The sequence below is a fragment of the Ailuropoda melanoleuca genome, chromosome 1, assembly GCF_002007445.2.
Source record: "Ailuropoda melanoleuca isolate Jingjing chromosome 1, ASM200744v2, whole genome shotgun sequence".
Classification (NCBI taxonomy): Eukaryota; Metazoa; Chordata; class Mammalia; order Carnivora; family Ursidae; genus Ailuropoda; species Ailuropoda melanoleuca.
In genome coordinates, this window is record NC_048218.1 from 126,461,487 (window position 1) to 126,483,324 (window position 21,838).

The 21,838-nt window shown below is 40.6% G+C and overlaps 1 protein-coding gene across 2 annotated transcripts in view; it reads right to left on the minus strand.

The window, feature by feature from the left end:
- RINT1 (RAD50 interactor 1) overlaps positions 1 to 20,848 on the minus strand; it is a 29,772-nt gene extending 8,924 nt beyond the window's left edge. The window contains exons 1-11 of one of the 2 annotated variants that reach the window (XM_011233011.3): positions 20,659 to 20,848; positions 20,131 to 20,176; positions 14,948 to 15,132; positions 11,053 to 11,294; positions 8,049 to 8,222; positions 7,800 to 7,949; positions 7,125 to 7,281; positions 5,608 to 5,718; positions 5,285 to 5,510; positions 4,168 to 4,305; positions 1,143 to 1,342 (exon numbers count right to left, since the gene is read on the minus strand). In XM_011233011.3, coding sequence (XP_011231313.1) covers positions 1,143 to 1,342; positions 4,168 to 4,305; positions 5,285 to 5,510; positions 5,608 to 5,718; positions 7,125 to 7,281; positions 7,800 to 7,949; positions 8,049 to 8,222; positions 11,053 to 11,294; positions 14,948 to 15,132; positions 20,131 to 20,176; positions 20,659 to 20,700 — 1,671 coding nt within the window. In that variant the 5' untranslated portion in view covers positions 20,701 to 20,848. Of the gene's footprint in view, positions 1 to 1,142; positions 1,343 to 4,167; positions 4,306 to 5,284; positions 5,511 to 5,607; positions 5,719 to 7,124; positions 7,282 to 7,799; positions 7,950 to 8,048; positions 8,223 to 9,584; positions 9,739 to 11,052; positions 11,295 to 14,947; positions 15,133 to 20,130; positions 20,177 to 20,658 lie in introns of those variants that run through there. The other variant, XM_019806686.2, reaches the window with a different exon arrangement.
- Positions 20,849 to 21,838: the final 990 nt, after the last annotated feature.

Consider the following 21,838-nt stretch of genomic DNA (forward strand, 5'->3'; position numbering starts at 1 on the left):
GGAGTCCCTTTTATTATTCTACTTAAGTTTTGTTTCTTTTTTAAAGATTTGTTTATTTGAGAGAGAGAGAAAGCAAGAGCACAAGCAGGAGGGGCAGAAGGAGAGCAAGAGAGAATCCCAAGCCTGACTCAGGGCTCAGTCTCCCCTGAGATCATGACCTGAGCCAAAATCAAGAGTCAGATGCTTAACTGACTGCGCCACCCAGATGCCCCTCTATTTACTCATGTTTTGAAGGCATTCAAAAGGCAGCCAATATTATTATTATTTTATTTATTTTATTTTTTTATGTAATCTCTACGTGGGGCTTCAACTCACGACCCCGAGACCAAGAGTCACATGTGCCACCAACTGAGCCAGCCAGGTGCCCCTCAGATGCTATTATTTTATCTTTCTTAAAGTTCTGGATTTTATTGATTTTGACACCATTATTCAATCTTAGCTTTTTCTGAGATGGCAATTACCATACATGAATATTTCCCAAGTCTAAAGAAGAAAAAGGTTCATTCTATAGACAACTATTTCATGAAAGGTTGGCTTTCTTTTCTAATGATTAAAATATTGGGGGGTGCCTGGGTGGCACAGCGGTTAAGCGTCTGCCTTCAGCTCAGGGCGTGATCCCGGCATTATGGGATCGAGCCCCACATCAGGCTCCTTCGCTATGAGCCTGTTTCTTCCTCTCCCACTCCCCCTGCTTGTGTTCCCTCTCTCGCTGGCTGTCTCTGTCTCTGTCAAATAAATAAATAAAATCTTTAAAAAAAAAAAATAAATAAAATAAAATAAAATAAAATAAAATAAAATAAAATAAAATATTGGGATTATTTAACCATTTGAGACTTGAGAAAAATATGTAATTTAATCATACCCCCTAAATTTGGCCTGATTGTTATTCTACCTAATGTGTAATTTCTACACACTATAAATTCAACATTTCAAAAGGTAAAACTATTAAAACTACTAATCTATTATTTAATATAAAAGCACATTAATGGAGCAGCTGGCTGGCTCAGTCAGAAGAGCATGTAACTCCTGATCTCAGGGTCATGAGTTCAAGCCCCATGTTGGGTGTAGAGATTAATAAAAAAAATAATAATAAACTTAAAAAATATATATTAAAATAAATGAATAAAAGTACATCAACTTACCACATTGTCAGCCCAATCTGCTAGTACTGTTGAGATATAGTTCACAGCATTGAGAATTGCACAGTATCGAAAGCCAAGGGAAGCTCTAGTCTCTTCTTTCATCACCTGAGTTAATCGTATTCTAAAATCATCTACTAAGTCCTTCTGTAACTCCAGGAACTGTAGCTTTCTGGAAGCTGCGGGAAGATTTTTATATCTGTCTGTGGAGAAAGTTAATAAGACATATGAAGGTCTGTGTTCTGATCATGACACAGTTAGAGCTTTTCCCTACTGACATTGTTTGGTACCTTTGTCAAAAAATCTATCAATCGTTCAAGTACGGACCTATTTCTACACTTTATAAGGGTGTGGGTTTCACAGTATAGGTACTTATCAAAACTCACTGAACTATATACTTCAAATTTGTGTTTTTCACTGTGGATAAATTACATCCCAAATTTTTTAAGGCATGAGGAACTTGTAGGTGCGTGATTTGTGATGGTTCAACTTAAGACTTTTCAAGTTTACGATGGTGCAAAAGCCATATGCATTCATAGAAACTACTTCAAATTTGTTATTTGGATCTTTTAACAGGCTAGCAACATGGGGTACAACCCTCTCATGACCCTGGGCAGTGGGAGCAAGCCACAGCTCTGTCAGCCACGGGATGGTGAGGGCAAACAACTGATGCACTTACAGCCATTACAGAATGGTTGTACCCACACAGCCATTCTGTTCTTCGTGGTCAATACGGCATTCAATAAATTACATGAGATAGTCAATACTTTATAATAAAGTAGGCTTTATGTTGGATGATTCTGCCCAACTAATGGCTAATGTAAGTGTTGTGAGCATGTGCAAGGTAGGCTAGGTAAGCTGTGACATTCAGTAGGTTAGGTGTATTAAATGCATTTTTTATGACTTAAAATATTTTCAACTTAGGTTTATCACCCACTGTGAGTCTAACATCTGTATATACAAAAATCATCCCACTTCTTCAACAACAAAAAAATGACTTATTTTTTTAATGGGAGGAAGGGGTGCCCAGGTGGTTCAGTTGGGTAAGTGTCTGCCTTCGACTTGGGTCATGATCATGTGTTGGGCTTCCTACTCAGAGGGGAGCCTGCTTCTCTCTCTCCCTCTGCTCCTCCACACCAACCCCCCCCCCACCGCTTGTGCTCTCTTTTAAAAATCTTAAAAAATATTTATATAAATAAAAAATAAATAAATAAAGGGAGGAAGAACTACAATAGGTTAGAAGATATATACTTAAGAATTTAGGTGAGGGGCCCCTGTTGGCTCAGTTGGTTGAGCGTCCAACTCTTGGTTTCAGCTCAGGTTGTGATTTCAGGGTTGTGAGATTGAGCCCCCATCAGGCTCCATGCTCAGTGCAGAGTCTGCTTGAGATTCTCTCTCTTCCTATCCTTCTGCCCCTCCCTCTCAAGCACTCTCTCTCTCTCTCTCTCTCTCTCAAATAAATAAATAGATAAATAAAATAGTAAAAAAAAAAAAAAGAATTTACAGGTGAAACGATGTCTGAAATGTTCTTTAAAATACTCCAAGAAAAGAAAAGTTGGGGAGAAAAAATATAATAAACTTTTTTACCTTAACTTTTAAACTTTAATAACAGATACCTGAGGGTTCATTATATTAATATTACTTTTGTGTGCATTTGAAAATTTCCCTAATAAAAAGTTGTTGTTTTTTTTTAAATTTTTTAAAAGCAGTTTTTTTTTTTAAGATTTTATTTATTCGACAGAGATAGAGACAGCCAGCGAGAGAGGGAACACAAGCAGGAGGAGTGGGAGAGGAAGAAGCAGGCTCATAGCGGAGGAGCCTGATGTGGGGCTAGATCACATAACACCGGGATCACGCCCTGAGCCGAAGGCAGACGCTTAACCGCTGTGCCACCCAGGCGCCCCTAATAAAAAGTTTTTTAAAAAACAAGAGTTTTGGGGCACCTGGGTGGCTCAGTTGGTTAAGCGTCTGCCTTTGGCTCAGGTCATGATGCCAGGGGCCTAGAATCGAGCCCTACATCGGGCTCCCTGCTCAGCGGGGAGCCTGATTCTCCCTTTTTCTCTGCCTGCCGCACCCTCTGCTTGTGCTCTCTGTCTCTCTGTCAAATAAGTAAATAAAATCTTAAAAAAAAAAAAAAAGACTTTTTAAAAGATTTTTTTGTGTGTTTTAGTGTTTTTCACATTCTTAAGAATTAAGAATATGGAATTATTTACTGGCTAGGCTCGAATGATATTTCTTCAGGTGACTACACAGGCCTAAGAAATGGACAACACCATGGTGGTATCGAGGGCTCAGGCACCTGGAGCACCAGCAAGTCTCCAGCGGGACAATGCAGATGAGTACCAGCCAAGCAGGGCTAGAGGCTGCTAGACCCTCCTCCAGCCAGAACATTCTTGCACTGTAAGAAGAGTTCCTATTACTATTCTAATCCATAAAGTAACTTTATTATTGTATTCTTCTGCAATCTTTTTTTTTTTAAGATTTTATTCATTTATTTGAGAGTGAGCACTAGAGAGAGAGAATAAGCAGGAGTGGGGGGCAGAGGGTGAGGGAGAAGCAGGCTCCCCACTAGGCAGGGAACCTGATGCAGGACTCAATCCCAGGACCCTGGGATCAGGACCTGAGCGGAAGGCAGACACCCAACTGACTGAGCCACCCAGGCGTCCCTTCTGCAATCTTTTCTATATCAAAGAGAAAAAAACAATATTTAAAATTCAGGTCAATCTACTGAAGACACTTAAGCTGAATGGCAAGAGAATTCAGGTAATAAAATTAAATTCTCATTTAATTATTTTTAGGTAACCATTCAGGAATTTTCCCCTCATATATACCAGTGTTTAAGATCTTAAATTATTAAAAGTCTGAAAGCAAGAATATTGTGCTAGAGTTCTACCAAAATAGAAATTGTATTTGAAGACATTTTAATAACCACTATATAATATTAATTTTGTTGAACTACTTGAAAAAGTATCATATGAAGAGTCAGTACTTTTAAAACAAAGTTCTATCTTAAAAGACTTCTATTTACCAGTTATCACCAGTAGTAGCGTCATAAAAGTCTCTGCACAATCTGGAACTTTCATCTCATCCACATCGGTGATATCCTTATATTGGGATATCCAGGCAGCTTCTGATGAAAGCATTGAGTCCATTTTTTGAAGAGCAACTGAAATGCAGAAGAAAGGAATATGTCAATTAAGTAGTTACAGTCATTCTTAATTCTCAGCACAATTTTTAAATTTTTTTTTCCTAGACTTTTTTTTTTTTTTAAAGATTTTATTTATTTATGCGACAGAGATAGAGACAGCCAGCAAGAGAGGGAACACAAGCAGGGGGAGTGGGAGGAAGAAGCAGGCTCATAGCAGAGGAGCCTGATGTGGGGCTCGATCCCATAACGCCAGGATCACGCCCTGAGCCAAAGGCAGACGCTTTAACCGCCATGCCACCCAGGCGCCCCCTCAGCACAATTTTTAGGAACGGCTTTTCTATAAAAAATAAACAAATCCACAACCTCCTGGTTGCACTGTATTTAATATGCTCTGGTTTAGGGTTGAACAAGATACTTGACTTCTCCCCGCCACCCCTACCCCAAAGCTTCAAAGTATTTAAACTGATTAGACAAGCTACATCCAACAGCTTCTACCAAGAACAGAAATACTGTAGTACAGCGTGCAGGACAGCTAACTCTATACTCTACTGCCTTGACTACCGCACTCTGGAAACAGGCACAGTGTCAGTGTCGATTCAAGAAAAACTGAAGTTTGGGGCGCCTGGGTGGCACAGCGGTTAGGCGTCTGCCTTCGGCTCAGGGCGTGATCCCGGCGTTATGGGATCGAGCCCTACATCAGGCTCTTCTGCTGTGAGCCTGCTTCTTCCTCTCCCACTCCCCCTGCTTTGTGTTCCCTCTCTCGCTGGCTGTCTCTATCTCTGTCTAATAAATAAATAAAATCTTTAAAAAAAAAAAGAAAAAAAAAAAGAAAAACTGAAGTTTGATGGGAAGAAAATAAGGCACCTTAGTAAACCCTCACCAAGAAAAATTCAGATGACTCTAGTTTTCTACCCAGAGCTGGTGAAGAAAAACACCAAAAATTAATATCCACAAAAGGAGACAATTCTCCCCACCCGATGGCTACATGAACACTTACATTTTCTCTCCACAGTCAACCATCTCTGAAAACAGGTTTCCTCTGATAGAATGTGCATACAGTTGGCAAAAGTCCCAGGATAGCCATAAACACTGTGTAGCTCCCTTTCAAACAAAAGCACCTCATCCACCAAATGACAGAAGAGATTGTCATCATAGAGCAAACACGGAATATCAGCAGCTAACTTCTCAAGAACGAGCATCATAAGGCCCCGGGAAAATTCGAGCTGAAAGAAATACGTAAGCATAAGGTAATGCAGATGACAGGTTATTTGTGGACACATCCAACTCTAAAACTGGAATGCTTGGGACTGAGTCTCTTACCCTAGCGTTTACCGAAGGGCCCACTTTGTCTAATATTGGCTGAATCTTCTCATCTAGAAACTGAGAGTGATTCCCGATCCACATAAGTACCTGAGCCAGGTACCATTCAGGCTAAGGAAAGAAGTAAAACAGTTTGAATTCTTAAGTCATTCCAACTAGAAAGTTACAATTAAAGGGCTCTACTTAATTGTATATACATAGCGCTTACAAAAATTAGTTGAAAATTCCTATATGTAAGAATGCAATTTCTACTCTGAACTTTAAGGTCATGCAAGGCTTAATAATCAAATGTTTCCCAATGTACTCCCAACAAATTCCCAAACGTGGCATAAGTCAATAAACTCATAAATTTACAATACCATATATATATTGAAAATGTAGCACTTTGGGGATATCTGGGTGGCTGAGTCAGTTAGACATCTGCCTTTGGCTCAGGTCATGATCCCAGGGTCCTAGGATCCAGCCCTGCATCAGGCTCCCTGCTCAGTGGGGAGTTTGCCCCCCACTCTCAAATAAATAAATAATCTTTTAAAAATAAAATAATAAAATGTAGCTCTTTGGAAATACGTAAAATGGTGAGCATTACAGAGATCTGATGGCCTTTAAATTTTTTTTTTTGCCATAACATTCCAAAATAACTTTTAAACTTGATTTTCTTCTGCTGTCTTTTGAAAAGGTAAATTAAGAAAAAAACAAAGCAAAACAAAAAAACCACATGCCTTAAAACAGGTATAATCATAGAAAAGTAAATGTAAGTAGCAGCTTTTAATATTGTCCCTAGAGCTGATTCTACAGACCTTCCAAGTTTTGTCGGGCAAGTATTCAAAAACATTTACTGAATGGTAAATCCCTGTTGTATGCTAGATGCTGGACATACAAACACGAATGATGGGCATCTGTCATCTCAGGGACTGTATTGTTTAGGCTTGATGACAGAGTGGAACCAGACTTTAGAAAGGAGTCAACATAACTCACAATTTTCTCACCTTTCTTACTGCTTCTCTGCAGTGCTCGGTTTATTGCTTTGTCTCACTTACTACTTACTAATTGATTCTACTCTTCTTCCCACCAACACCCCATCCAAAAAAGGAGGAGCCCCATATATGCGAAAGAATAAGCTGAATTTAAGAACCAGAAAAAAAACACTGTGGCATTTGTGGGGCACTGTTTACACCCGGCCCCACATACTTCACTGTGCAATTGCTCCTTCGGGTTCATACATAGAAAGAGAAGCAGAAGTCAAGATAGTCAAGTATTAGCTGTTGAATAGATTGTTGATGCTAAAATGACTTGTGCTGTACAGGCGTGGCATGCTAACGTGCGAGCGAATTCCAACAACCTCTCAACACAAGTCCGGAAACAGATCTATTGAGGGCAGTGACAAAACAGGAATTTAGCTCTTTAGAGAAAAAACAGAAATGTGAATGGAATCAGATTTTAACTTAAACCAGAGAAAGTACAGAACACTTCACATTTGCTATTCATAAAACCCAAGGACACAAGTTGAGAAAGCACACCTTGCTTATAACATTCGTCTGTCGGTTCCCTCTGAAGTGATACCTGAACCTCTTCTGAAGGGGCATCAGCATAATCTGGATGGGCAGAACGACAGATGGGGATGCAGGAAGACAGTATTTTTCTGGAAGTTGCTTTGGCTCAGTAAGTAATTCATCTCTGACATAGTTGAGTCAAGGGAAAAAAAAGTATATATATGTGTGTATATACATATATATACATGATATATTTTTCCAATAAATATATGATAGTCAAATTATAATACAGATAATTTTATATTACATATGATTTCCATAAAAAGTGCACAAAAATGTTATTAGAATTAATCTATCTTTCCTAAAATAAAAAATAGTAGTAAGGAAGGAGACACATTCAAGTAATCACTTTATTAACATGAAGTTACTGAGGTCTCCTCCCAATTGCCATTTTTTTCTCTCAAGAGAGCAACATGTGAGGTAAACTTGGGTCAGTCGTATTTCAAACTGACCGTCCCCCGCCCCACATGCAATTGACTCTGAGGGAGAATAATCCACCACTCCATGGGTATATATAGATCAAGTCCAAGCCCAGTACTCCCGTTTGGCTTCTTGGCCACTTTCAAGCAGTTTTACTCTCTAGCCACGAATCCATTCTAGAAAAAAAGCAATTTTAGTAAGTTTTAACTCCAACAAAGATACGAGGTTTGTAGTTTCAGAAGCTGACAAAACAGTGTCTCCAGGTTAGTGTATATCTCAGGGGCACTGGCTGGTCGACTCAGGGCAACAGTTTGAGCCTGGGGGGGTGTGATGAACGGCCAATGAAGTTGGGCCAAAATTTCCTCAAAATCACTGTAACAGAAAAGTAACACACGTATTTCAGTTAAAATACAACGATCACCAAATATCCATCTGAAAGCAGTTACCGTGAAATATGGGTGAATTCCTTACCTTGTAAGTTTGTCCTTGAGGATCTTATGCCAGAATTTAACAGTGGCTCTCATGAAAGCAAGAAGATGAGTACAAGATGATTCCTGAAGCTTGATGTCAAGTTCTGCCATATACACGAGAGTAGAGGCTGCCTCTGGGACGTTATTGGTCATCAGATATTGCTGAATGTTATCGCTGCGAAATGAGGCAAAGGAAACTTCAAGGACAGTTTGTTCAAAATAATTCCAAATGCAGAAAAACTACTTCTCCCTCCTATTGTACATGAAGTTACATACAAGGAAAAAGGAAGCACCATCTAGAAGTGGCTTTTTTACCAATGTGGCCAAAGCCAAAATTTTTCTAAGAAAGCCAGAAATCAAGATTTCCATGTAAAACCAATTAATCAAATTCTTTGAAACCAGCGAAATAGATCCCATGAGCTACCATTTTGCTTATTTGACTTTATAAAGCAAACACTTTATTTAAAAATTAGATGTTGCATGTCAGCTATACTTCAATGAAAAATAGAAATTAAAAAATTAAAATGAGATGTTTCTTTAGATAAAAACATATATTCCAGGGGCGCCTGGGTGGCACAGTGGTTGAGCGTCTGCCTTCAGCTCAGGGTGTGGTCCTGGCGTTGTGGGATCGAGCCCCACATCGGGCTCCTCCACTATGAGCCTGCTTCTTCCTCTCCCACTCCCCCTGCTTGTGTTCCCTCTCTCGCTGGCTATCTCTATCTCTGTCGAATAAATAGATAAAATCTTTAAAAAAACAAAAAAACCCCATATATTCCAGGGGTGCCTGGGTGGCTCAGTCAGTTAAGCGTCCAGCTCTTGATTTTGCCTCAGGTCATGATCTCAGGGCCGTGAGATCAAGCACCCCCCCACTTCAGACTCTGTATAGGGGCATGGAACCTGCTTAAGAGTCTCTCCCTCTGCCCCTCCCCAGCTTGCACTCTATCTCAAAAAAACAAAACAAAACAAAAAAAATAATAACGTATTCCATAGCTTAAACCATCTAAGAATAAGGAACAAAAAAATTACTTTTTAATTTTTTTTATTACTTTTTAATTAAAATGTTTTTAAAGATTTATTTGAGAGAGAGATAAAGAGTGTGTGCAAAAGAGCAATGGGGAGGGGCAGACAAAGAGGGAGAGAGACTCTCAAGCAGACTCCCCGCTGAGCACAGAGCCTGACAGGGGGCTCGATCTCAGGACCCCGAGATCATGACCTGAGCAGAAATCCAGAATCGGATGCTCAACTGACTGAGCCACCCAGCTGTCCCAGAACACTGCTCTTTTAAAAAAGAGAGTGTTACAGAATGAAAAGCAGGTTAACGTTAGAGAGAAATTAGAAGAAGAGGAAAATCTCAGAAGCCCAAAGGAAGCCAGAAATAGAGATTTATCACAGAAGAGAGAAATAGCTGTGCTCTACTTGATTATGAATTTAATTCCTATTTCTAATATGATTTCCAGGTCAAATTTCTCTTTTAAACAATTTCCACATCAGATCAAAGCTATCCATAACCATAGTCCTACTTTAATTAATCTATTACCTTGGCTACTATAAGAGTGAGACTTTGGAACAATTTATTCTACTTAATAAGGTTATTAATATTGCCCCTTATTGGGGCTCCTCTGCTATGAGCCTGCTTCTTCCTCTCCCACTCCGCTTGCTTGTGTTCCCTCTCTCGCTGGCTGTTTCTGTCTCTGTCAAATAAATAAAAAAATAAAATAAAATAAATAAATAAATAATAATAAAAAAAAGAATATTGCCCCTTATTGGTATTTTCTTTCAGACAGGCAAGGGATAGTGAAGTAAAAAGAAGCAAGGTTTAAAATTTGTTCACTGCAAATAATTTATCTAAAAAAGAAGGAGACGGTCTAAAAAGCTTAAATTAATTCCTGGACTCACTGGTAACACTACAATCTTCGGCATATCACTCTTTGTGTAAATGTAAAACTCAGATGCAAAACAAAGATTTTCACACTGTACTGGTAGGTAAAATTCTTTAAAATCTCGGGAAACATGAAGGACAAAGTGATACTGCATTACTCTTTGGAAGACATAACATAACATTAACTGTGATACATTTACAATGGGACATTAAGACTCTTGGATGACCTTTCTTCCTCAAGTCTTCCAGACAACATGAACGGTTGCTGACAACTCTCGAGCAAGAGTAGTTAAAACAAAGCAGGATGGAACCATGCAGTTTGGAGGGGCTGGGGGACTATATAATGAAACCAAAAAATCTGCCAATCTAGGCAGAAATCTTAATGTAGCTTGTCTGAAAGGCAATACCAGACACTCACAGTCAACACCAGTGAAACACACTCAATTCAGAAAGAAGTATGTACTTCTTTTCCCCCTACCCACAGGTAGCAAAACTCTGTTACTCATCTAAGAATACTGTGTAGCTCTTGTTAGATGATTTCCACTGGGGGCTCCTGGATGGCTCAGTCAGTTAAGCATCTGCCTTCAGCTCAGGTCATGATCCCAGGGTCCTAGGATCCAGCCCCGCATCAGGCTCCCTACTCAGTGGGGAGTTCGCTTCTCCCTCTCGCCCTGTTTGTGCACGCTCTCTCTTTCTCACTCTCTCAAATACATAACATCTTTTTAAAAAAAGATTCCCATTAAAAATAATTCAAATTTTAGAGAAAGCAATCCATTTCATCAAGTGACCATGTCTAAAAAGTAACAATAGAGAACTTTACCACATTGAAGAGTTTTATTAATTTGGTTTTATAAATAATGGTTTTTATCATGTGTTCACAACACAACTATAGGACTTAAAATTTTTACTTACTTTCTTTCAAATGCAAATTAAGCTCCCTGAAAAGTTTATGTTCATTCACAATAAAGGAAAAGAATCATTATCATAATGCTATTTTCATAACAACTAGTAAAATTTCATTATTATAATCTTTAATTAACTCAATTATTTAATGGCATGCATGCACTCGCTAAGACAGAACCTCAAAGGAAAATAATAATTATGAGAACAAAGAGGCCCTTTTTACCTTAGTTCTTCAATTTGTGAAATCCATTTAAGGTAAGCAAGATGGCGCTCAATTTCTTCAATCTGGTTGATCATGGCCCCGAGAGCTTCCATCCAGGGCTGTGCAGTCAGCAAATGGCTGTTAATGGAACTGAAGAGATGAGTTTCTTGCTCTAGAAACTGATTAAGGAATTGTTTTGATTCTTCTGCATTTTTTAAGGCACTCTGAATTCTTTTAGGGATTTCTGATGAAATCGTAAGTACCTGACCATACCAAAAAAAAAAAAAAGAAAAGAAAAAAGAACAGCAGCAATCAGATAAAATTTTCATAACCCTTTTATTTAGACCATTACCTTCAAAATACATGTTTGTTATAACAGAATTGAAAATTATCAATTATAAGCTTCAAAAGAAAGGTGTGATTTCTGCATCCTGTACCAACGAAACCTAAACACAAAATGCTGTATGTGGAGTGTGTGGGGAGCAGCCCATCGCCCCAGTAAGTAGCTCTGGATCTGCCTTCATGAGGCTCAGCACTTTCAGAAGGTCCAGCCAGAGAATATTTTTATGCTTTATCTACTAAATACTTTCCTTCAAAAACGAGTGAGGCTCCGATTCTAAAAGTCTGAATATCTGTATGTTACAAAAGTTACCCAGGTGATTGTGATTTAAGTCCAGGTTGAGAACCACTGACCTGTAAGACAATATCCAGGTAATGCCTTGAGATATGGTATTTATTAATTCTTCTTCTAGCATATGGAAAAACATATGCAAACATTAGGTATCAAAATAATATAAAGACTATTATAGTGGAATTTCAATTTAATTGACACTGATTAGACATTTTGTACAAGGCCCTGTGCTAGGAATAGACAGATAAATAAGACATAGCATCTGCCCTAGAGCTCAGTTCGTATGGAAGAGAAATGTAAGCAAATACCTCCTGTATCATGGGATTAACACAATAAAAGAGAGATGCTAGGTGTAATGACTGAGGTAGTGCTTCCCAAACCTGCATGTACACAGGAATCACCTAGAGATCCGGTATAAGACCAATGTGCATGCATTAGGTCTAAAGAGGGGACTGGGATTCCGCGTGTATAACAAGCTTCCACACTTTGGATAGCGAGGTTTTGAGGTACAAGGCAATTGTGCAAGGCATGGCTCCTGCACACATCTTCGCAGGATGGGTGGCTATTTTCTGGGGAACTTTAGAAGGAAAGGGCATTCCAGGCAAAAAGAACGGCTGTCATGATCAGAGAACAGCAAAGAGCTGGGTAAGGCACAGAATACAGTTCAAAAAAATGGAGAAAGAAGAGTCTAGATTGGTAGGGAGAGACGAGATCGAGATCACAGGAGCATCTTGGGCCTTAGAAGTATGTGGGCTTTTTCCAACATGCAATGGGAAACCAGTGAGAGTTTTTTGTTTTTGTTTTTAAGTAGGCTCCATGCCCGGCATGGAGCCCAACGTGGGGCTTGAACTCATGACCCTGAGATCAAGACCTGAGCTGAGATCAAGGGTCAAATGCTTAGGGGCGCCTGGGTGGCACAGCGGTTAAGCGTCTGCCTTCGGCTCAGGGCGTGATCCCGGCATTGTGGGATCGAGCCCCACATCAGGCTCCTCCCCTATGAGCCTGCTTCTTCCTCTCCCACTCCCCCTGCTTGTGTTCCCTCTCTCGCTGGCTGTCTCTATCTCTGTCAAAGAAATAAATAAAATCTTTAAAAAAAAAAAAAAAAGAGTCAAATGCTTAACCAACTGAGCCACCCAGGCACCCCAAGAGACTTTAACAAGGGAATCATTCAGTTAGATTTATGATTTAGAAAGTAATGTGACAAAATATTATGTTTTCTCACCTAATATTTGCAATAATAAAAACTGGAAATAGCAAAAATGTTGACCAATAAGAGACTGATTAAATAAATTATGTACAGCTATAGCTGAATACCATAAAACCATTAAAAAAAGAGAAATCTATATACATTGATATGAAAACAAGTGGTATATTACATTAATTATAAAAAGTCAAGCTATGCATATTTAAAGTATATATATGCTTATATATACACAAAAGATTTTAACTACATTTTATATAGATTTGCTTATACATAATACAGTTTCTATAAAGAATAAAAATGAAAGATAGTTACTGCAGGGATGAGAAGGAAGCAGAAGATGGGCAAACTGCCATCAAGTGCAGGAGAGGCTGCAGCCCTAAACTGGGGTGGTGGCAGCAGGGGCGGGAGCGAGCACAGACAGCAGAGATGTGAAGGGGGGCAAAACTCTGATGTCTTGGTGATGAGGTGGTGGAGAACAGGCAATCTAGGAGGGCTCCTAGGTTTCAGGCCCGAGTGACAGGCAGATGGTGGTACATTTTCCAAGGAAGGGAAAGCATCTGAAGAGACAGATACACTGAATTTAAGGTTCAGTTAGGGACTTTGGCAGAAGCTTCCATGGTCATCAGGGAAACGAGCCTGATTGGGAAGTGGAGAAAGACATTTAAGATGACTTTCTGAGGAAGCCTAACAGTAAAGGAAGGAATTAACACTTAGTAAAAGATGAGGGCAGGATTTTTTGTTTGGGTTTTAAGGAAAACATCTGGGTGTGTCCCCATGCTGAGGGGACAGGACTGGCTGAGGAGCAGAGAAGAAAACTATAAAAGTGTGAAGCAAGTTCACTGAGGTGGCAGGTGGGATCTGAGGCGTGAGGACCGCCTCAGATTGATCTTCGGCTAAATTAAGAAGTAGAAATGGTTGCAAATAAGTTTGTGGGATGTGGGGTAAACTGTTCAATAGATTCATGCTGAGAGTGCTCTTAATTTGTTCCTTTTGGGAAATGGAAAAGACAGAATGGCCACATGGGGTAGGTATCTTGGGGGAGAATTCAGAAGAACAGTTGCGGGGAGTGGCAGAGGAGTCGACCTTCCCAGGGAAGGAGCCACGGGAGGACTGCCGGGTGGGGCTGAAGACCACTCATCTGGGCTGGCATCCATGCACTCCGCCGTGTGATTTCCTCTGACAGGCCCAGCACGGCTTGCCTGCAGGAGTGAAAGAGGAGGATGGGGCAGGGCCATACTCAAAGGACTTGTGGTAGACATGGGGGAAAGACAGGAAGATGGGAGGGCTGAGGTGCTGGGGATGGGAACACAGGACGACTGACAACCCAGGGCTAAACACCAACATAGCCACACACAGTTTACTTAGCCTAACGTAGTAGTTACAGGATGTAAAGCTTTTATCCTTGACAAACACGAAGTTTCAAGTACAGGGATCCACTTATTTAAGATTACATTCATTGGGTGTTTTAAAAACTAATAATTTTAAGTAATATGTTCTCTGTAAAAAGAAAATGTGAAAATACAGAAAGATGTGAAGAAAATAAATCACCTGTTAACCCACCACCCAGAAATAACCATTGTTATGTTATACTCATTTTCATGTTTTCTCCTTATGAGTGGGCATATACAAAGTTTGGAATGATGGTGTTATAACATTTTTATATACCATGAAATGACTTAGTTGTAGAAGCACTTTAAAAGTCACTGTATGAAAAGCTACTTAAAATGTTAGCGGTCATTATGTTTTTAAGACCTCAAGCATATCAGCAGGAACTTTGTCTTTTTTTTTTTTTTTAAGGATTTTAATTTTAGGTAATCTCTCCACCCAACATGGGGCTCAGACTCACAACCCTGAGATCAAGAGTCGCACACTCCAACGACTGAGCCAGCCACGCGGCCCCAGGATCTTTGTCTTTTACATAATTCATAAAATACCTAGCATACTGTAAGTCTTAAAACCTATTAAGTTTTAAATGATTAGACTATTTGTCACAAGCTATATCTTCAAAATTCCCTATACACTGGTTATGTTTATATTATGTGTATACTTATGATATTATTTCAATGAGTTTTAATACTTGCCTGTTCTTCTAACTGCATTTTATTTTCTGTCATCTGTACTATGAGTTTATCAAGTTTCTTTAAAGATTTAAGGTCATTTCCAACTTCCTTTTCTATAAATGCAGACACGTAAGAAGGGAGATCACCATTATCTGTATCTTCATTGACTTGTTCATTTCCAACAAGAGCTGTAATATTTATGTCACCTAAAACGAAAGAATAACGTCATTCAACATTACTAAGTACCACGGGGTTAAAGCAAATACAAAAGATATACAAAGCAATGTATCTACCTTCAAAAGTTAGTAATTTAAAGAAAACACTATATATGGTAGGCATATGTATGTTTGTGTATATATATATATACCATATATACACACACAAATACATATATACACACAAAAACATCAAAATGAATATATGTAGTGTATATACATACATATGCATATATATGGATTTTTTGTACACACACACACACAAATACCCAAATGAACAGCTATAAGGCAATCTATCAGTCAAGTACTACAAAATGTTTAGGAGTTGAGGAAATTCAGAGTGAAGGAAAAATCCCAAAGTCTGTCCTAGTAACCACGGGTTTCAACAGATGTTGGCATGACAATGCAGTTGCAAGCAGATATTAAACTTTTCCAGAAGACTTTTATCTTACAAATCTATTTTATTACCAGAGAAAAGAAAGATCAAGTCTTATTTTACTGATGCAATTTTTATTATAGTAATATATTTTCAAAACTTGTAAGGAAACAGATAATGTGGTCTAGAATAATACCAAAGGACTCTGGTTTTAAAATGTTAAAAGGGGGAAAAAAAGTATTGAAAGATTTCAAGTACATAAAAAAAAAAAATTGAAAGGCTGACCAATGAGTAAAAACTCCTCCTTATGTAACAGTAAAAAAGTTTTAGGGGCTCCTGGGTGGCTCAGACAGTTGAGCGTCCAACTCTTGGTTTCCCCTCAGGTCACGATCTCAGGGTCGTGAGATCAAGCCCCACATCGGGCACCATGCTCAGCGAGGAGACTGCTTGAGATTCTCTCTTTTCCTTCTCCCTCTGCCCCTCCCCCTGCTCATGCTCTCTCTCTCGCTAATAAATAAATCTTTAAAAAAAAAAAAGTAAAGTTTTAAAAGCTTCAAATGCCATTATACAAAGACATGTCAGAAAAAGAATAAAAGGAAGTGTGAAAGAAAACACAAATTACTAAGAAAAATTCAAAATGACTAGTGCAACCACTAAGTTGTACAGTGTGAAGTGAGACTCCTTTCATGGCAGATAAACTAGACTTGGACCGACCCACACTGTACTTATTTAAAATGTGACAAAAGCAGGTGACTTGGAACCCTGAGCCATTTCGAGGGAAGAGTGGTAGCAGAGGCAGCACGGACCATGTCGGAGCAAACAATGCCCAGTGAAAACACTGTGTAGCTTTGCTCCCACCCCATTTAGTAGGTGGCATTTCCCAAAGAGCCCATTCCTTATTGCATGCTCAAACACCCATCCTTTCCTATAATTTCCAAGTCAGCTTTTCACTCTGCAAGCATCTACACCTTCTTCCACTATCCACGATGCTTAAGAAATAATTAAGCCATTTAAGCTGCCTCTAATTCTTTATGGAATGACGTAAGATTCAAATACATAAATAATAGATTTTCAATTTTTATTCCAAGAGACAAATTTCTAGTTAATCCAATTCAAAGGAAATTAAATTCTCTTCCACTGTCCTCAATTCGTGGACCAACAGAACTGCTCCTCTTTTCCGGAGTATCTCCAGCTCACCTTCACTGGCCATCTGTGCCAGGCTGGACATGCCTACACCCCAGAGAAGCCTGAAGGCCACAGCGGTGTGCTGGCAAAGAAGGTAGGAGTGACGTGATCGGCAGCAACTGCTGTAGCTCTTTCCACTCCAGCCCTATGTGCTAAGATACACTGTTTCCTTTGAAGTATCTGTTCCATGTGCAGGCTATCCCCTTTTGCTTACTCACGGTATCCTTCTTGGAGGCTAGGAAACTTGGTATGATGGTGGCTGGTTTTCCACAATTTGAATTATTCCACAGACAGGGCTTAATCTCCCTAGATTTGGATAGTACTAACAGATTTAAAAAAAAAAAAAAAAGGTGGGGGAACCTGGGTGGCTCAGATGGTTAAGTGTCTGATTCTTGGATTCAGCTCTGGTCATGATCTTGGGGTTGTGAGAACAAGCCCCACATTGGGCTCCATGCTCAGCGGGGAGTCTGCTTGTCTCTCTCCTGTCCCCTCTGCACCCCTCCCCCCGCTCGTGCACTCTCTTTCTCTAATAAATAAAATCTTAAAAAAATAAGGATAATGTAAAAATGTAAGAGGAATAGCCATTGATCTCCAGATCAAAATAAGTGCTATAAAATAAGGTCCCAGAGAAAAAGCAGACTTCCTAGAAACCAAACCTTAGAATAACCCTGAACATACAGTGCATTTCTCCACTTCAGGTTTAACTAAAGGATTTGGTCCTCTCAAACAAACCATTCACGGTGAGTTTATAAACAAATTAAAAGCTTGATTGTACTAGCATATGTTTAATTACAGAGACTACAGCAATTTCTTAAAAAAAAAAAAAGTGTGTGTGCAGGAGAGATAAAGCTGGGGGAACAATAAGAGCCTCCTGGGGAGCAATACTGGTTGAACTTCGCCTCTGTTCTTCCCGGAGCTGCCCTTGTAAGAACTTGGCTCTCTACCAAAAATGAAGTTTTAAGAAAGCAGCAACGAGAGAAAGGCAAGAGGTTATAATCAGCCTCATTACAAAACAACTGTTACTTCTGATGAAATGAAAATATGAATATCTAAAAAAAGATATGCCTAAATGCAAAATGTAACTGTCAGATATTCAATTATTTATGTAAAGATTAATAGAATATATACCAATGTGTTTAGTAGTGGGAATGTTCCTACCCCAGCCCCCCAAAACCCAATTTTCCTTCGTTCTATTCAACTTATAAGAATTAAAACCTTGTTTGTATGCTATGAGAACTAGTAACTCACTAGTAAGTAGAAGCAAAACTAGGAGAAATCTATGCCTCAACTTCCCAACTATAAATTATAATATTTGCCAAGCTTAAAGGTTATAAATGGGATTAAAGTCCATGTTTCCTGACTCTCAACCCAATTTTCTTATTTTTTTCCTTCAAATATGAGAATTGGATGGTCTGCATCAAATTTTATTAATACAGAAATCCACCTACCATTACGTACAGGAGTCACAGTGTCCTTTTTTTTTTATCTTAAAACAAGAGCATTGCGTGGTGCATCTGCAGACACCTACAGGCAGGGCCATGTGCAGAGGGACTGGTGAATGTTAAGGTTGCTGTAGCTTTGGGAGCAAATTCTATCTTCACTTACTTTTTTTTTTTTTTTCAATTAAAATTTTTTTTCACCTACTTTTAAATTATATTCTTTTTTTCATTAGATTTTCTTTTTTTTCCCCAAGATTTTATTTCAGAGAGAAAAAGTGAGCAAGCACAAGCATGAGTGCGGGGAGGGGCAGAGGGAGACGCAGACCCCCACTGAGCAGAGAGCCCAAAGAGAGGCTTGATCCCGGGACCCCTGGATCATGACCTGAGCTGAAGGCAGACGCTTAACTGACTGAGCCACCCAGGCGCCCCTTTAAATTATATTCTTTTCACATCACCATTTAAATGCAGCATAGTACACTCTTAGTCAAATGATATATTTTTTAAAGATTCATTTATTCATTTATTTGAGAGAGAGAGAGAGCATGGGGGAGCAGAGGGAGAGAGAGAAGCAGACTCCCCACTGAGCAGGTCGCTGAAGGCAGAGGCTTAACCAACTGAGCCACCCACGTGCCCCAAATGGTATTCATTAAGATGACACACTAATGATCTGCAAGGTTTTTATGACTCTCTTCTTGTTTTTTTGTAATGAGCAAAGATGTTGACCAAGCCACCAAAGGAGGGACAAGGACAAAGTCTATAGTCTGTGTCTTTCATTGTACTAAATGACAGCTCGGTAGGCATCAACTTCCAGGCATTGGAATGGGCAAAGGTGGAAAAGGAAAAGGTTTAACTGAAAGATATGGTGTACTCTCCAATCCTTTAACAAAGGAGCGAAGTTGTGGGAGCTATGCCTGTCAAGTGCTATGGACTACTTAGAGCTTTCCTTCTGAGGCAGACTATATCAGCAGGCAATATTAATGGCAAGCCTAACTCCTAAAGCCATTGTGGTAATGCGTACACCCTTCGTCCTAGCACTACTCATTCCTAGACTATTTGCCATGGTCAGAAGTACCAAAAACCCTCTGGTGAAATAGCTGTTACATGCTTTTCCCCTCCCTCTCCTAATAAATTTCACTTCAAACGCCCCTGAAGATGCCTTGATTTCCAAAAGGTTGCCATGCTTAGTTCATTAAAGTAAAATGACAAATGTCCACATCCCTGACATATGCTCCTGTCCTAGGTAGGAAATGGAGGTATCAACGTTTTTCCTCTTCCTTGCCCAGACCAAGATCCAGGAAACAAGTTATCCTTTGTACTCTTCTTCCCAGATCAACTTTTTTTTTTTTTTAAGATTTTATTTATTTATTTGACAGAGAGACAGCCAGCGAGAGAGGGAACACAAGCAGGGGGAGTGGCAGAGAAAGAAGCAGGCTCCCAGTGGAGGAACCTGATGCAGGGCTCGATCTCAGGGACATGGTATCACGCCCTGAGCCAAAGGCAAATGCTTAACGACTGAGCCACCCAGGCGCCCCCCCCATCAACTTTTAATGGCAAATTCACCAAAGTAAAGTACAACTAAGCAGTTGCCATTTTGACTCCAGTTAAGGTGGTGGTCATCTCTCCTAGATCATTAGCCCCTCCAAATTCCTGATGCTTGTTAAGTTGATGCTTCATTAAAGTAACAGGCAGGCCCCAATTGTTCTGAATCCAGTATGAGGGGCAGCACTCCCGTGAATCCACACCAGTCCTTGCACTAAGTAGGGATCAGGAAGTGCTTATCTCCAAATGGTGCCATATTTTTCAATTTTAGAAAGAAATATACATATATAATTATAATCAGTACTTAATATTATGTAACCATATTGTACAAAAGAGAGAGATTCATCTAAAAGATAACAGGCTAAGGCACTTCGCTGCAGACCCTGGAGGGGGCTGAGTTTTGGAGAGATGGCTGGGTAGAGAATGCTAAGGTGTTTCCAGTGTGCTTACTTTTCTCCTCGACGTCCTTCCTTTCGTCACCACTTTCAGAACAGCACTAGAAGAACAGGGGTAACGAACACATTAAGACTGAAGAGATAGGTGGAACTCATACAGGATTCCCAGAGGGCATCCCCTGGAGCACCACGAGGTCCCAGACACCTCCCGTGGGGCCTCCTTGAGGGGCCAGGGCCATCTGATGCAGGTGGCCCTTGGGACCACCTGATGCAGGTGGCCCTTGGGACCACCAATGCCACCTCCCCAGGATGGCTGGAGTTACCGCGCCCAGCTTCCAGGGCCACGTCCCTGGAGCGATCTATCTGTGTCATCTCACCAGGATCACCAGAGCCACCACCTTGGGACCACCTCCCCCGGAAGGTCCGTGCCACCTCACCAGATTGCAAGGGCTATCTCCCCCGGGCCACGGAAACCACATCCCCAGGCCTCCAGGGCCACCTTACAGACAATCTCCCTTGGGAGATCTGTGCCACCTCACTGGGTCACCAGCGTCCCTTCCCCGGGTCACCAGGGCCGCCTCACCGGGGCTGCCGGTGCCTCGCCGATCTCGCCGGCCGGGAGCATCCCGCCTCCGCGCGAGTCCTCGGCTCCATGCGCAGCCAGCGTGGCTCGTAGAGTTCGGCGGCCGCCCGGCCCAACACCCGCTCAGCCTAAGAGACTGCGGGGATGGGAGCCACCGCTACTTCCCCTCCGTCTTTCTGGTTTCTTCCTCTCTTCCCAGAGAGGTCCTGCCCGCGCAGCCGCCAGGAGTGCGCCATGGCTCCCCCTGCTGGCAGGAGGCCGGCCCGGCCGCTCAGAAAGCGGGCGCCGGCCCCCGAGGCTCTCCCTTCTCAACCTCGGCAAAACGTCCACCTCTCTGGGCCCTCAATGGGCCCTTTTAACCTGAAAACTCGTCGCTTTTAGTTTGAAGACGTTTTCTTGAATTTTTTGTTGGCGACCACTTCTTCCCTAACCTCTGTTGGTTTTTTCTTCTAGAAATCTTTTTCAGATTTTGGATCCCCTGGAGTGGTCCTCTAATTATTTTTTTCTTTCGTATTTTTCATTTCTTTGTCCTTTCCCTTCCATTTACTTCTCCTTTCACAGGATGCTTCTGGAAGTTGTGCTCTGTTAAAATGATGGACTATACAAAGAAAAAAGAAGAGATAGGACATAGGAAACAGAAAATACAATGCAGGAGAAAAATGAATTGAGAGTCCCTGACAACCATCACCAGACATGGATTGATGCAGGTCCAGAAGGCTCCAGGAGAGACTACTTTAGACAGATGACACTAATAGAACAACTCATCTATCTAAGTCTTGGGAGGCCAAGGTTGAAACAATCATTAAAAAGTTTGGGCTTGGCTTAATGATGAATACTAAATCAAAATAAGATAATTATTAACTGCAGGAAAAACAAAAAGCTGAGCAGGAGAAGTAATCTTAGTATACTACTTCACCCAAGATGTAAGTAATGTTTACCTAGTCATAATGAAGTAAACACAAACCTATTTAAAAAGGACAGTATAACTAGATTGAGCAGATAAAGAGATGAAAAGGGTGGTGGGGAGGGGGCGCCTGGGTGGCACAGCGGTTAAGCGTCTGCCTTCAGCTCAGGGCATGATCCCGGCGTTCTGGGATCAAGCCCCACATCACTCCTCTGCTGTGAGCCTGCTTCTTCCTCTCCCACTCCCCCTGCTTGTGTTCCCCTCTCTCGCTGGCTG